Consider the following 16,937-nt stretch of genomic DNA (forward strand, 5'->3'; position numbering starts at 1 on the left):
CATGAATTGGAAGTTGTATCATCACCTTCTCCTTCATTCCCCTGGAAATCACTTAACATTTTGTTGTATGAGCTGTAGGGAGTGCAGATCTATTTTAATCAATACAGTATTTTCAGAGTAAAATTACTTGGTAAGCTATTTCTTCTATCAATGCAATAAAGGTATCTTTTACTTGTGAATGTTGATAAACAGCCGTTGATTTTTTTTGTTCCCATGCAGTAGATTTCCCAACACCAAAGACAGAGCTGGTACAGAAGTTCCACGTCCAGTACTTGGGCATGTTACCTGTAGTTAAACCAGTGGGTATGTAACACCATTGTTCTTAACTGATGCTAGAGGGGACTTACATAAAATCTAAAAGGGCTAGATTCTGGCTACACATGCACTGGTAAAGAAAAGTGCAAGGAGCAACAGCGCTCTTTACTTATGTTCCTGATGCACAGGGGTCAGAACTGAGCCTCCAAATAGGAAGAGAATGGGGCTGTCTAGTGCTCATGGCCTCACTCAGGCTTGTGCTTCCTCAGCCAGAATGTTTTGGGAAGGCTGCTGAGACAAAGCCCTTTGCAGCGTCCTTTCCCAACATGAGCAGTGACAATTAAAAAGCCAGAAGGGAGTTGTAAGTGCATAGGACTGGAGTGAGGTGCTACCTGAACAAGCTGCTGTCCCAGTGTTTTAAGCCTCCTAGGAGAAGACTGGCAACTACTTTTGTTTTTACAAAGTGACAAAAAAAAAAAATAAAGGATAGCAGGAGCTAGTCATTTTTTTTTCTTAAGCCCCTGCCATCAGAATGTTTTTAGCTAAGAAATCTAAGGCAACTTCTTTTCTGTGCTTCCAGGTGAAAATAATAGTTTCTTCTAGTTTTTTTATGTATTTATTTTATACATTTTTTTTAATCCCATTCTCCCTCCCTCTACATTTTAGGTATGGATACGCTGAACAGTGCCATAGAAAACCTTATGGCTTCCTCTAGTAAAGAGGAGTGGATGCCAGTTACCATGAATGTTGCTGATGCTACTGTGACGGTCATCAATGAAAGAGTAAGTTAGGAATAGATTAACCTAATAGTTTTGATAGTGCAATCTCAGAAAGCTAGAAAGACCCCATCTGTAATAGAATTTTTGTTTGGACTAGAGTGTATTCTTTTGTTTCACTTGACATTTCCCTCCAGTACTGTAAACTGTGCACAATAGGACCATTTAGTAAAGATTGAGATTTTAAAAATCTTACAATTCATCTTCAGCTTTTATGTTAAAGCGCAGCATATCAAGGTTCTTACCAGTCACTTTTGTTAGGTTCAGTTTTATTTGCCCCTTCAAAACAAGCCCTTAGAAATAATTGTAAATGTTTATGAGGTATAAAAAAATAAGTATCAGCATTATCTTTTCCTTGGGTTTTTGAGACCCAAATACTGCAAGCCTAAACCCTGGGCCAAGAGTCCTGAATGCTAAGATTTGCTCTGTCCTCCTCTTCAATTTAGCAAGGACAAGGAATCTTTCAGTCTTTGTTTCGTGCTGCTGCTTTATACAAAGCATTTTCCCAGAAGTCCAGTAGAGTGACACTTTCAAGAAATAGGTCTGTTTCACTGCTGCTGTGTCCCCGGGGTAAAATCCCTATTCAACGTGGATAAGTAGTTGTTGTTGTTGTTGTTGTTTTATGACTTACCGCAGTCTGTCTTTTTTAAACTGAAATAACCTAGAAACTGTGGTGTGCCCAATACCAACCGCTTTGGTCTCTCTTCTTCTTGTATTTTAGAAGGGTTAATTGAGTTCAGCACATTGCTAATGCTCTACAGATAAATAATAAGAGTTCAGCACTACAGCTACAGTTTCACCAGGGATTTTAAAAACGTAAATGAAATATACCAAAAAGTTGTATTGAATACATTGTAGTAATGAGCAATCATTGCTTCGTAACCAGAATGAAGAACAAATCATGGTAGAATGTCGTGTTCGGTTCCTGTCCTTTATGGGAGTGGGCAAGGATGTCCATACATTTGCCTTCATTATGGATACAGGGAACCAGCATTTTGAATCCCATGTTTTTTGGTGTGAACCAAATGCAGGAAATGTATCAGAAGCTGTTCAGGCTGCGTGTATGGTAAGTGATCTTTTTCAAAGTGAACTGTAGTACTTAGCTCTTTCACTAACTATAAATAGTAATAATTCTAAATTTACAATTATATTAAATCTCTATAATATTTAAAGAACTGTAAAAACTGGTATCTTTAATGCAAAATAAATAAATAAATAAATCTTTGAGAATTTAAATAATGCTCCTATACCAACTTTACCTATTTGGGTGAAAGTGATTATGAAATGATAGATTTCATGATTTTAGGGAAAGGAAGGAGTGAGAGCAGCAGAATAAGGATAATGGACTTCAAAAAGGCAGACTATAACAAGCTCAGAACTCGTTGGTGAGGTCCCATGGGAGGAAAGTCTAAGGGAAAAAGCAGTTCAGGAGAGCAGTTTCTCAAAGACACAATATTAAAGGCACAACAATAAACTATCTCAGTGTGAAGGAAAGATAGGAAGAATAGTAAGAGGACAACACAGCTTCATCAGGAGCTCTTTAATTACCCAAAAATCAAAAAGGAATCCTCCAAAAAGTGAAAACATGAACAAATTGCTAAAGATGAATACAAAAGAATAGCACAAGCATGTAGGGACAAAGTCAGAAAGGCTAAGGCACAAAATGAGTTACACCTCGCAACGGCCATAAAAGGGCAATAAGAAGAAGTTCAATAAATTCATTAGGAGCAAGAGAATATCAAGGAATGTGTAGATCCACAACTTAATGGGGAATGAGAGCTAATGACAGATGACCAGCAAGAACACTGTGGTGTTTAATGCCTATTTTGCCTCAGGCTTCTCTAAAAGAAAGTTGTGACTGGAAGCATAATATTAACAATTAATATTAACCAAAAGGGAGAAGGAGTGCAACACAAATAGGGAATGGACAGGTTAATGAATATTTACATCAGTTAGATGTATTCAGGTAGCTGGGCCTGGTGAAATTCATCCTAAGATACTTAAGGAACTAACTGACGCATTCTTGGAACCACTAACAGTTACATTCAAGAACTCATGGAGGACAGGTGTGTGGTCCCAGAGGACTGCAGAAGGGCAAACATAGCACCTATCTTTTAAAAGGGGGAATAAAGGAGGACCCAGAAATTATAGATTAGTCAAGCTAACTTTGATACCTGGAAAAATACTGGAACCAATTATTAAACAATCAATCTGTAAGCTCCTAGAGCAGCAGTTCTCAACTAGGGAGGGAAACCACTAACTGGTTTAAGGGGGTCTGCCAAATGGGGCTGATGTTAGACTCACTGGGGCCCTGGGCTGAAACCCCGCTGCCCCCACAGGGGGCTGGACTACTGGAGCCTCGCTGCCCACCGGTGCTGAAGCCCCTGCAACCTGAGGCTGAAGCCAACACCTGAGCCACAGAGCTTTGCAGGGCCCCCTGTGGCATGGGACCACAGGCAGTTTCCCTGCTTGGTACCCCCCTAATGCCAGCCCTGGCTTTTATATGCAGAAAAATAGTTGTGATACAGGTGGGCCAAAGAATTTTTTTGGGGGGTGGGAGGGAGCTCAGAAAGAAATACGTTGAGAACTTATGATGGATTTGTCAAGAACATGTCATGCCAAACATGTTGACCAGGTTACTGGCCTAGTGAATGGGGGAAGCAGTAGATATGATATATCTTGATTTTTAGTAAGGCTTTTGACAGTCCCACATGACATTCTCATAAGCCAACCAGGGAAATGTGGTCTCAATGGAATTACTATAACATGAGTGCTTACCTGGTGGCAGACCATACTCAAAGAGTAGTTATTAATGGCTCACTGTCAAACTGGGAAAACATACCTAGTGGGGTCCCAGAGGGGCCTGTCCTGGGTCTGTTACTATTTAATATTTTCATTGATTTGGATATTGGAGTGGAGCGGTTGCAAGCCCTTTGGAGGGGACAGAATTCAAATTCAAAATTGGTCTGGAATCAACAAAGTGAAATTCAATAAAGACAAATGCAAAGTACTGCACATAGGAAGGGAAAATGCAAAAATACAAAATGGGGAATAACTGGCTAGGTTGTACTACTGCTGATGAGGATCTGGGGGTTATTGGAGATCACAAATTGAATACGAGCTAACAATGTGATGCAGTTGCAAAGAAAGGCTAATATTCTGGGGTATATTAAAAGGAGAGTTATCTGTAAGACACAGGAGATAACTGTCCTGGTCTAATTGGCACTGGTGAGGACTCAGATGGATACTGTGTCCAGTCTTGGGTACCACACTGTCAGAACAATGTGAACAAATTGGAGAGAGTTCAGAAGAAAGCAACAAAACATGGCCTGTGAGAAAAGGCTAAGAAAACTGGGCATGTCTACTCTTGAGAAATGCAGACTGAGGAGGAATCTGATAAGTCTTCAAATACATTAAAATTTGTTATAAAGAGAATTGTGATCAATTGTTCTCCATGTCCACAGAGGTGGGACAAGAAATAATGGTCTTCACCTGCAGCAAGGGAGATTTAGTTTAAATATTAGTAAAAGTTTTAACTCTAAGGATAGTTAAGCACCGAAGAAATAGGTTATCAGGGTGGTTGTGGAATCCCCTTCAGTAGAGGTTTTTAAGAACATGTTAGACTTACCCCTGTCTGGGATGGTCTTAGGTGTACTTGGTCCTGCCTCAGCACAAGGGGCTGAAGTAGGTGACTTCTTGAGGTCCCTCCCAGCCCTACATTTCTATGATTCTACCTCCTACCCCTATCCATGTCTACAATGTGATGAAGGGCCCTTTTATTCTCATTACATGATCATCTAACACTGAGCAGTTTGACATAGGCCTGTATGCAAATATGCCATTCAATAATTGGAGTAAATTCTCAAATTATACAAGTAAATTGACCCATGAGATGCTTTCATTCACTTCTAAAATCAGACCCTGACATTTCCGCAATATATTCTCCTTTAAAATAACTAAGTTTGATTCTTCTTCGAGTGATTGCTCATGTGTGTTCCACCGTAGGTGTGTGTGCTTGCCATGTGCACCGGTGCCGGAAGTTTTTCCCTTAGCAGTACCCATAGTGGGGGAGCCCCGCTGCGATCCCTGGAGTGGCGCCTCTATATCACGCCATAAAGAGGGCTGCACGCTCCTCCCACCCTCAGTTCCTTCTTGCCGCCAGTGAAGGTAGTCGGAACTTGTGCTCCAGCATTGCTGCAGCGCCTTTCCTTAGTGGTACGATCTTCGACAGTAGTAGTTCTTCAGTTAGTGGCCTGGCTCGGGTCATGCCCCGAGCCCCAGGCTTCAAGTCATGCGACTCCTGTCGCAATTCCATGCCCAGAAGCGATCCACACTCCGAGTGTCTTCGCTGTCTGGGCGAGGCTCACATAAGTGAGTGCTGCAAAATCTGCAAGTCCTTCAAGCCCCAGACTAAGCGCGAACGTGAGATCCGTCTCTGGACCCTGCTTATGGAGTCGGTATTGGCTCCGGCTCCCCTGCCAAGAAGCAAGGCAAGACAAGGACAGGGGTGAGGCCGGACCCGAGTTGGGCAGCCCACGATCCCCCTCAGGGCCCAGACCTCCGACTCGAGTGGAGCGGAGTAGTCCGGCCCCGTCCGTGCCTGCCTCTCCAATGATGAGAGTCCCGTAGATGCCGGAGGCAGCTCAGGCAGCGCACGACATCCTCGTCCTGCCAGTACCGGGCGTGCCACCTGAGTCAGGCCCCCGGTCCCAAGGAAAGACGCTGCTGGGCGCCCAGCCCTCCCCGGCCAGGTTGGAGGTTGAGGTCCCTGCTTGATCTGCGGGGCCTTCCCAGAGCCCGTGTCAGATCTCCACTCTGTTGTCGGGGTCGCCTGACAGCGAGTCGCCAGAATCTTCCCCGGCCCGCAGGAGCCGTAAGCACCGGGACAGGAAGCGTCGACGCTCCTCCTCCAGCCGGAGTGATAGCAGGTCGCGACACCATCGGCACCGCCACTCATACCACGGCGTGCGCCAGGCTCGGAGTATGTCCCGACCATCACTGTCACCGAGGCGTCATAGCCACGGTCGTCGTAGGGAGTCTAGAGATAGCACCTCTGACTTATACGTCTCCTCGTCGTCGAGGTCAAAATCCCGGGGCAGGAGCTGACCAGGACGGCATCGGTCCAGCCGCTCTTATGTCACCGTGGGCTCCTCAGCTACCTCGGCTACCAGTCGTCCTTCCCTGGGCCACGTCGTCTCTCAGGAACATGTAACCCTGGTAGGCTCCGACGGCTCAATGGCAAGGGGTGCCATGGCAAGGACAGTGGTGCCAGTGGGAACTGTGGCCCCAGGCGCCCTCACCGGCGAGGCCCCGCTCTGTTGCTGGGGCATCCCAAGCGCCTTCGGCGTCCCCGCCTCGGCACCGAGAGCAGTCCTCAGGTACCGAATCACCGGCACAACATCCGGACCCAGACGTGGAGTGCAACCCTCCAGTACCACCTGATGCCCTAGAGGCGGTACCTGTCGTCTCGTCGGCACCGGACGAGTCCATAGTGGCGCCGCCTCCTCCTTCTCAGGAGGACTTTAAGGCTTATCAAGAGCTTCTCCAACGAGTAGCCACCAACCTCCAGATCCAGGGTGAGGAGATGGAGGAGCCGTCGGACAATTTGTTTAATGTCCTGTCCTCCTCGGCACTGGGCCGTGTAGCCCTACCCCTGCATCAAGGGGTAGCAAACATTTCTAGTGGACTCTGGCAAACCCTGGCCTCTCTGCCGCCCATTTCTAAGAAGGCAGAGCGGAAGTACTTTGTCCCAACAAAGGGGCATGAGTACCTATACACTCATCCTACCTGTCAACCACCATGAAAGACGTGGCCAGCCCACACTCACCCCCAAGGACAGGGGGCAGGGCGTTATTTGCGGACCAGACGGACACTCATCTGTGAAGGACTCCCGCACCACCCTGCAGACTCTCGGCCTGTATGTCCAACCAGCCAAGGACAAACCCAGACCCCAGCCCTCAGCTCCCCCTGTAAGGGGTAGGTACGAGCCCCCGCCTAAGAGGCCTAGGGACCAGCAGCGTAGGTCACAGCGCCAGTCCCGTTTGGCCCCACGGCCCGGCCACTCGAAGGGCAAGAGGCAGGGGAAGAGGCGTTTTTGACTCTTTGTGGGGGGCCACCTGACCTGTTGCCAGGGGAACCCCCCAGTTAATAAAGTTGTTTTTTGGCAACCGTTTATCGGTCTTCAGAGTGTATTGGTCCTGTATAACATCAGACCGGTGGGTCCTCAGTACCATCTCCGAGAGATACAGGCCGCAGTTCGATTCACCCCCACCACACCATCCTCCGTCCCGGGATGTCCCTGGGGACCCGGAACACACACTTCTTTTAAATCAGGAGGTGACGCGCCTCCTCACCCTGGGCGCAGTGGAGAGGGTACCTCAGGAATTCCAGGGCAAAGGGTTTTACTCCCGGTATTTCCTGATCCCGAAAACAAAAGGCGGGCTCAGGCCCATCCTCCACCTGCGGAATTTCAAACAGTTTCTGGTTTGCTGCAAATTCCGTATGGTGTCCCTGGCCTCTATTGTTCCGTCCCTGGACCCTGGGGATTGGTTTGCATCCCTGGACCTCCAGGATGCATACTTCCCTATCCACATTTTCAAGGGTCACAGGCGCTTCCTCCACTTCCTGGTAGGGAGAGACTACTACCAGTTTACAGTCCTTCTCTTTGGCCTTTCCACGGCCCCCATTGTTTTTACCACATGCATGGCGGTGGTAGCAGCCCACCTCAGGAGGAACAGGCTGCTGATCTTCCCCTACCTGGACGACTGGCTGCTCAAGGGCAAGTCTCGGTCCCAGATGCAGGCGCAGATGGAATTCCTGCTAGACACCTGCACGAGTCTAGGCCTAGTAGTAAACAAGGAAAAGTCCAGGTTAGTCCTGGTTCAGCGCATACACTTCATAGGGGCGCTGATAGACTCGCTGGTGGCCCGGGACAGATTCGAGACGCTCAAGGGTCTCATCGCCTCGGTCACGGCCTTCCCTGTGACGATGGCACGGGCGTGCCTTCAGATCCTAGGCCATCTGGCAGCTTGCATCTCAGTGGTACGACACGCCAGGCTCAGGATGATGCCCCTCCAACTCTGGCTGGCCTCCCAATATTCCCAGGCCAGGGACGGCCTGGACAAGGTCGTCACATTGCCACCCAGTGTAGTGGCTGACCTGCAATGGTGGTCCCTCCCGAGCAACATGCTTCATGGTATCCCATTCCGGGAGTCCCCTCCCTCGCTAGATCTGGTGTCAGACGCCTCGGACCTGGGATGGGGAGCCCATGTGGAGAGCTTCAAAACCCAGGGCAGATGGTCGCCCCCAGAATTATCTCTACACATAAATGTCAGGGAAATCAGGGTGGTGCGCCTGGCGTGCGTAGCCTTCAGTCAGCACCTAGCGGGGAAAGTGGTCAGAGTCCTCACGGACAATCCGACCGCAATGTACTATATCAACAGGCAAGGCGGCACGCATTCCATGGCGTTGTGCGAGGAAGCCCAGCTCCTGTGGGAGTTCTGTATACCCACAACATCCTTTTGAGGGCTTTTCACCTGTCTGGCAAGCGCAATACGCTCGCGGATCACCTAAGCAGGTTTTTCTCCCAACAACACGAGTGGTCTCTACACGGGGAGGTGGCCAAGCAGCTCTTCCTAGAGTGGGGTACTCCCCAGGTAGATCAGTTCGCCAACGTCCAGAATCGCCTATGCCCACGATTCTGCTCCAGGGCGGGAGAGGGCGAAGGGGCGATATCGGACGCGTTTCTAATTCCATGGTCGGGCTGCCTGTTCTACGCCTTCCCGCCCTTTCCCTTGATAGGCAAAGTTTTACAGAAGGTAAAGGCAGACGGGGCACGGATTATCCTCATAGCCCCGGATTGGGCCCGTCAACATTGGTACGGGACCCTCCTGCAGCTTTTAGTGGCCCCCCCGCACAGGCTGCCGCTTCGAGCGGACCTCTTCTCCCAGGAGAGAGGACGTCTCCTCCACCCCAACCCAGCCACGCTCCACTTGACAGCGTGACTGCTCCGTGGTTGAATGAGGAGAAGGGGAGATGTTCTGAGGGTGTTAGGTCCTGCTTGACAGCAAGAGACCGTCCACGCGACGAACCTACCTGGCCAAATGGTATCAGTTCTCCATGTGGGAGAGGGAAAGGGGATCCTCCCCCTCCTCCGCATCTATCCAATTCATCCTCTATTACCTCCTCTCCCTTAGGACCCAAGGGCTGGCGCCCTCCTCGGTCAGGGTACATCTGGCGGCCATTTCGGCTTTCTACCCCCCAGTGCAGGGCCATTCGGTGTTTTCACACCACATGACTTCCCGATTCCTAAAAGGGTTGGATCGGGCATTCCCTTACGCTAGACCCCGGTCCCGCTCTGGGACCTGAATCTAGTACTCTCCCGCCTCCCAGGGCCCCCTTCGAGTCCTTGGCCACGTGTTCTTAGTCCCATTTGTCATGGAAAGTGGTGTTCCTGGTGGCTATCACCTCAGCCCGCCGGGTCTCGGAGCTTAGGGCTCTGACCTCTGAATCCCCATATACGGTCTTCCATAGGGATAAGGTCCAGCTCCGCCCGCACCCAGCTTTTCTGCCGAAGGTAGTCTCGGCTTTTCACATGGACCAGGACATTTTCCTCCCAGTCCTCTGTCCTAAGCCCCATTCCTCCAATGAGGAATGACACCTGCATATGCTAGATGTGTGTACAGAGCTGGCTTTTTACCTAGACCGGACCAGGCCATTCTGGAAATCCCCTCAGCTTTTCATTGCATCGGCCGAGCGCATGAGGGGGCGACCGGTTTCCACCCAGAGGATCTCCCACTGGATCACCTCGTGCATACACATATGTTACGACCTGGCAGGGGTTCCCCTGTCTCTTATAGTGAGGGCTCATTCGACGAGAGCTCAGGTCTCATCAGCGGCCTCCGTGTCCCTATTTAGGACATCTGTAGGGCTGCTACTTGGTCCTCTATCCACACCTTTTCATCGCACTATGCGATTGTCTCCAAAAGGCGGGATGACGCCAGGTTTGGTAGGGCGGTGCTCCACCCGGGTAACCCTTAAACTCCTACCCACCTCCATCCAGTATAGCTTGGAGTCATCTACTGTGGAATACACATGAGCAATCACTCGAAGAAGAAAGGACAGTTACCTGTTCCATAACTGGCGTTCTTCGAGATGTGTTGCTCAGGTGTATTCCACATCCCGCCCTCTCGGAGTTGTCTGGCAAGAAGGAACTGAGGGTGGGGGGAGCGCGCAGCCCCCTTTATGGCGCAATATAGAGGCGCCACTCCAGGGATCACAGCGGGGCTCCTCCACTACGGATGCTGCTAAGGGAAAAACTTCCGGCACCGGTTCACATGACGAGCATGCACACCTATTGTGGAATACACCTGAGCAACACATCTCGAAGAACGCCAGTTACGGAACAGGTAACTGTCCTTTCCTGTATTGAAGAATTTTAGATCAAAGATAAGGACTTTGTAGCACATTTTGAAAAACAAAAACAGCAAGAAAAAAAGAAGGCAAGAAAATTATTAATAATTATTTACGTTATCCTAGAGCCGAGAAGCTCCATTCAAAGACCAGAACCCTATTGTCCCAGGTGCACAAACACAGAACAGGCGGTCCCAGCCCCAAAGATTGTATGTGCATTTGGGATGTGTCTGAGGGGCTGAAATATTTATTCTGATCATTGGGCCAGGGCCAACGCTTCTAAGGGTACATCTACACTACAGCGGGGAGTCGATTTAAGATACGCAAATTCAGCTACGTGAATAGTGTAGCTGAATTGGACGTATCGCAGCCGACTTACCCCGTTGTGAGGACGGCGGCAAAATCGACTTCTGCCGCTTTTTGTCGGCGGCGCTTACTACCACCTCCGCTGGTGGAGTTAGAGCGCCGATTCGGGGATCGATTGTCGCGTCCCAATGGGACGCGATAAATCAATCCCCGAGAGGTCGATTTCTACCCGCCGATTCAGGCGGGTAGTATAGACCAGACCTAAAAGTTTCTGTCTGCCAGGGTGTTCCTAGGCCCGGAAAGTGTTCGGTCATCGGACTGTTAAAATAATTTAATTCTTACTTTATTTTGGTTTTCCCCTCCATTTCACTTCCAATGTGGCATAAACTGCTGAAGTTAGAGATTGTTTTATCCCATTTTGAAGATGCACTTTGGGGTTTTGGAGGCAATACAGCTAAAGCTTCAGCAGTTCCCAAGGGCTTGGCTGTTGCAGATGTGTCCAAGATAGCGTCTGGGGGGAAATAAATAATAAGACCGAGGGGGAGTTTCAGCTTTTCACACATATCAGTGTAATTCAGCATTTGTTTCTAATCTGTTCTTGAAATAGCTTTTAAAATAGTCACTGATCCCTTAGTTTAGCAGTGGGTTTTTTGGCACCAGTCCTGGAATGAATCTAGCAAGTTCAGTGGCAGAGTTTGCCTGTAATGTATAAAAAGTACTGAATTTAAGATTCTCATGTGAAGCTACGGAAGTGCACTAATGATTGTGGAACACATTTGCTTTGTTGCAGTTACGGTATCAGAAGTGCTTGGTAGCCAGACCTCCTTCACAGAAAGTTCGACCGCCCCCTCCTCCTGCAGACTCGATGACCAGAAGAGTCACAACTAATGTCAAACGCGGAGTCTTGTCCCTTATTGACACTTTAAAACAGAAACGCCCTGTTTCTGAGATGCCATAGCTGCCCAAGGGAAAGGATTCTTGTAACACTTAATTGAAGAAACAGTAGCTACGCTAAAGAAAATGAACTGATGATGTTCAACCTTCCATTTTAAATTGCTGATGCTTTGTCTTCAAAGAATTTATCCTTATCAAAACAATGTTAGACAAGCATGTTCTCTCGTTCTTGCCATCATCATGTGATATGAAAAGACGCATGAATAATTTTTTTGCTGTCAATGAGTTACATCATGAACAGTAGAAGGTCTATTTCTGATTGTAAATATTCTGAACATTACCTAAATTTACACCCAAAAAGAAATATGGCCATGTCCCTCCTAGTGAACTAATGTTAAAGTCCTTGGAGTGATTGATGCCTGAATTATAGTTTCACCATCTTCTTGAGCTGGATTTGTCACAAGCAACCCTTAAATCCTACAGCACTTTGCCCTGTTTTCAACACTGGAGTAGGTACCAGGTATTAGTTACCATTAAATTACTGTAGTATAAATACCAAGTTTTATTTTTACAAAGCTGCACCTGTTAGTTTTAAAATGCGCGTTGGCATTGGTTTAGGAACCACTTTATAATTTTGCCTGACATGCTTTTGAACCATGGTGACCATATTTCATTTACTGTTTATATATTATGATTTTGGAGAAGAAAAGTTTTGAGTAATTCAGAGCAGGATGCATCAGCTTTAGCCTTTTGCCCTAAAATAGACAACTGCATCGGGGGGCTGTTAAATCTATTCTCCAAAATCCAACATGGTGCAACAAAAATATGATTTATTTAACTGTGGGCTCCTACCATCTATGATTAAGAGAGGGACTTATTCAGAACTGTTATATATGGCACAAACTAGAAAGCTACACATTTTCCCTGTATTACTCCTTGTGTGTGCAAACTTTCAATTGAAGGCCCCATCACCCAGTTCTTTCATTTGGAGTTTGGTGTTGAGTTAATATTTACATGAGATGCAAAAGAACTATCACGTTTTTGTTGGGCAGACCTATTCTCATTTATACCATGATGAAGTTTCATTTTACTTTAATGCCCTTTCTGTAGCAGCTCTCAACAAAGGAATGACACAGTTCTTCTCTGATATGATGGAGCTACATGTAGGGTAACCTGATTTCAGTGCTTTTGCTCCAAAAGCTCCAGCTAGCTGTGTTAGTCCACTCTACTGTAAATTCCTTGGAAACAAACTATGCAGTATTGCCCCTTATAAGCGTACATTGTGCTAACCTTTCAATGCACTTATATGCTTATCTTTTTCTTTGTTTTTTCCCCTTGCCCTCTGTCTTATTACAACTGCAGGGTGGTACATACAATAGAAATGGAACAGTGCAGATGTTTTTACCAGTGTTAAAAATTTTCTGCCTCCATTTTAGACATCTACTGGAAGGCTGAACCATCTGGGTATGTTGACACTGTAATTCTAAAGGGACATTGTCAAGATAGATAGGCGCAGAATTTGACCTAGCTTTCTCTCACTAGTGGCTTTTGTTTTAAATTAATGGTTGCGTATTTTCTTTTTTTTTTTTTTAAATCGGTCGTAGTTGCTACCCATGAGCTTACCCCAGTAACAAACAAATCAGGCAGTGAATGCAAGGGCCAAAGCAATGATGATCAAACACTTTCAGCCTTGAGTTTGTAAAGGAATTATGGACAGCTCTAACAAAAATTAAAATGAACTTAACATGACGGAAATGTGACCATACTGGCAAATGAAGGGCTGATGCTCTGCTGGTGTATAAAGGTGCAGCTTCATGGACACCAGCTGCACAGCCAGTGGCCTGAAATCCTCTGTTGTGCCACAGTACCTAACTGGAACCTACAATGGGGCGCTGACCTGGCTGAGGCTTCTAAGCACTACTGTAATATAAAGAATAATACAACCCACTAGCATACACTCAGCTAAAACACTTGCCTGTGGTCCCAATTTCAGCAAGATATTTAAGCATGTGCCTAATATTTTAAACCCAGGTTTAAAATTACCAAGTGCTTAAGTCCCAACACAGCAAGGTATTTATGTACCTCAACCCTGTTCAGAGAACCAAAGCTACAAGAAGAAACTTGCATTTGCATTCACATTCACTCCTTTGTCTCTCTGGGTTCCAGTAGTGGTAATCTCAGTGGTTTCCACTGGGAACTGTGCTAATACCATTTTTCCCCCCACAGTGGTTATCAGCAGCCATCAGATGGTAACCCCACCTGACCTAGAGACGTAAGATGCTGTATTCATTATCACTCCCCAGACTCAGCAAAAACCTTGACAGTGTCCTTTTAAAGTTCCAGTTTGAAACTTTCCCAGGATTCAGATTTGCAATGAGTTTTAAATAGCATAAATACATTCCATAGGAGATCCACTGCATCTGTGTGATGCTGCTGCCCCATGATGGCAGACCAGGACCTCCCTTTGTAATTAAACAGTCATGTTAAAAAGCTGTTGTTTTTATTCACTACTTGGTGTGGTTCGGTTTCCTGTTGTCAGGACCAGGAGTACTTAGCTTGCTTTCAGCAGCAAAGCACATAAAGACAGGTTTCAGAGTAGCAGCCGTGTTAGTCTGTATCCGCAAAAAGAACAGGAGTACTTGTGGCACCTTAGAGACTAACAAATTTATTAGAACATAAGCTTTCGTGGACTACAGCCCACTTCTTCGGATGCATATATATGCATCCGAAGAAGTGCCACAAGTACTCCTGTTCTTAAAGCACATAAAGAGAGTCAGGGATGCAGTTGCAGTAGGTATTGAAAAGACAATGGATAGGAATGTATTGAAAAGTCACAGATCATCTGTGGATATTTTGTTTTTAAAATACTTTTGCTTATTTTACCAAAATACTGATTAAGACTTTGATTCTGCAAACACTTAGGTATGTGCTTTATAAGCACATTAGTCTCACTGGCTTCAACAGAATGACTCATGCTCTTACAGGTTCTGCACATACCTAAGTGTTTGCAGGATCAAGGCCTAATTTTGTAAAACCAGTTACATTAAAACACTATGTTGACTTAATTTCTGCCATGGCCAAAAATTATGGCTGGTGCATGCGTGAGAGCAAATGCCATTGTTTTACCTAATGTAGTGACACTTCAGTTACCTATGCATTCTTTATATCTAGTGATTCTGTAAGTAGGCATATGTTATGCCTTGTATGTCTCATGTCATTTTTGAATTAACCTGTTAAATACAGCTTAAAATATTTTTATTTTATTTATTCTATTTTTACTGAAATAGCCTGCATTATGATGTTGATGTACTATCTTTACTGGACATGATCTCACAACATATCCAGTGCTAAGTAATCTCCGTGTACTATAGGTTGCCTAAAAAGGTGGGTTTTATAATTATTTGTAGTCACATTTTTATTGGCATATGTAGAAGAAATGGCAAAACAATGTGTAAAGCTAATTTCTCTTATTTTATAAATGCAAATGGTAAGTTAGAGGCAGATATCACAGGCCACCTCATTAATATGCTCCCTTGCAGAAGCAAGGAGATTTATAGCCACAGCCAATGTCTATAGTTTAAAGCCTTTCCTTTGAGTTGCTGCAGTTTTTAGTTTTTATTTAAACCACTTATGATTTCATTTGGGGGAGGGGGGGAAAGGTGGTGTCAGGATATAAGAACCACCTACAGATTGCATGAAAGGAAATTGATCCCACTTACATTATAATGAGTTCTTAGTGATAAACTTTGTGTAAAGAGCTACCTGTACCTCTTCCACAAAAAAAAAAAAAAAAGTCCTTCCTTAGATTTGCAGGCTATAAAGCTATGGAATAACTAAGACTGTTTTGTGTCATTTACTAAGATTTTAAATCCCTTTTCTTTTAATTTTATCAAACATGTCATAAAGCAATGAAGCAGGGATATAAAACTGTTAATAAATCACATGTGAAAACAGCTATTTTTATTTTAATAGCTGATACTGGCTCAGCCTTTACAACTTTAACATTAACACTGTTACTTCTATCTGTGCAGGCTTAGTTATTTTAATATATTGCTAAAAACCTGGGCTGTACAGTCACCAAACAAAGGTTTGATTTAGCTTAGTATTTGCAAAAGGGAAAATGCACAGTTTATCAGTCAGAGCTCAGTGTTATATAAAGCAGCTGATTGACACTGAAAAGAACTTTTTTTTCTTTTTTGCTGTTGACCACTTTTACACATTTAAATGTAATCTGTTGTGAGAATAAATTTAGATGCATAAAATGCTTGACTCACTTGTCACTAGTCCATAAAGTTTGGAAAGTAGTTCATTTCTTGGGACAGAACCTTGGTGGGGGGAAGGAGAAAGTTTCTCTGTATTTACTGTTTAGAAAAGATACCAATACATTGGCCAGTTCAGAAGAGAGACATTAATGTATTTTCTGAATTGTGGTAAATGTTAAGCCAGTATTAAGGAAAAGGCGGTACTATGATTTGCCCTAATGCACAGCTTGAAATATAAACTGCTTTTAAGTCCTAGAAACGATATATTTAACGGGTGGAGGAGTAAGAGGAAGTCAGATTTGTCTGTTTTAAAGCTTACAAGTAAAAGGCTCTCTCTCTCTATATATATATATATATACATAGAGAGAGAGCCTTTTACTTGTAGGTTGCTGGTGCAATTCTGGGTCAATCTGGGAATACCTAAAATTTGCCACCAGCTGATGGCAAAAGTGGCTTGTGAACCAAGTTGTTCTCTAGCATCATGTTTATCATTGTTGGCTCTTGGACAATCTAGTCAAAGAGACTGAACCAGCCCCTGGAAATCTAGTCTTAGATCAGATGAGACCCAGTGGTAGGACAGCAGATGGAAACTTGCACCACTGTGCTGTACCCCATATGTGAACAGAACTTCCACTCTCAGAGCTGTCTACTGGCACCTTTTAATGAGCACACGATTTTTATTTTTAAGAGAGACTGTTTACTTAGTTTATTGTTATAACACCCACTGTGCATTAAAAACGAAAAGATTTTAAAACTCACCCACTCTTTTTGCCTTCCCTTTCCCAACTACAGAATCTCACACCCCTGCCACCTACTTTGAGCCATGCTTAGGAACTATATTTAAAATAAATTTTTCCCTTTATATTTTCCATTCCCTTTCCCTAAATGGCGGCTTCTCTTTTCTCATCCTTATTGTGAACTATGATTGTAAAATAGTGTCATTTTGTTCTCTTGCTTTTTTCCAGTTGTACATTGCAAACACAGGACTCAAGCCAGGAGCCTTACTATCTGCCCAGGAGATCAGAGAATGAAT

At 45.3% G+C, this 16,937-nt stretch overlaps 1 protein-coding gene across 16 annotated transcripts in view; it reads left to right on the plus strand.

The window, feature by feature from the left end:
- Positions 1-15,472, plus strand: part of APBB2 (amyloid beta precursor protein binding family B member 2) — a 343,676-nt gene extending 328,204 nt beyond the window's left edge. For all 16 annotated transcript variants that reach the window (XM_034771095.1, XM_034771094.1, XM_034771089.1 and 13 more), the window contains 4 exons: positions 220-303; positions 922-1,037; positions 1,918-2,097; positions 11,539-15,472. In XM_034771095.1, coding sequence (XP_034626986.1) covers positions 220-303; positions 922-1,037; positions 1,918-2,097; positions 11,539-11,706 — 548 coding nt within the window. In that variant the 3' untranslated portion in view covers positions 11,707-15,472. The remainder of the gene's footprint in view (positions 1-219; positions 304-921; positions 1,038-1,917; positions 2,098-11,538) is intronic.
- Positions 15,473-16,937: the final 1,465 nt, after the last annotated feature.

Source organism: Trachemys scripta, chromosome 5, assembly GCF_013100865.1.
Source record: "Trachemys scripta elegans isolate TJP31775 chromosome 5, CAS_Tse_1.0, whole genome shotgun sequence".
Lineage (NCBI taxonomy): Eukaryota > Metazoa > Chordata > Testudines > Emydidae > Trachemys > Trachemys scripta.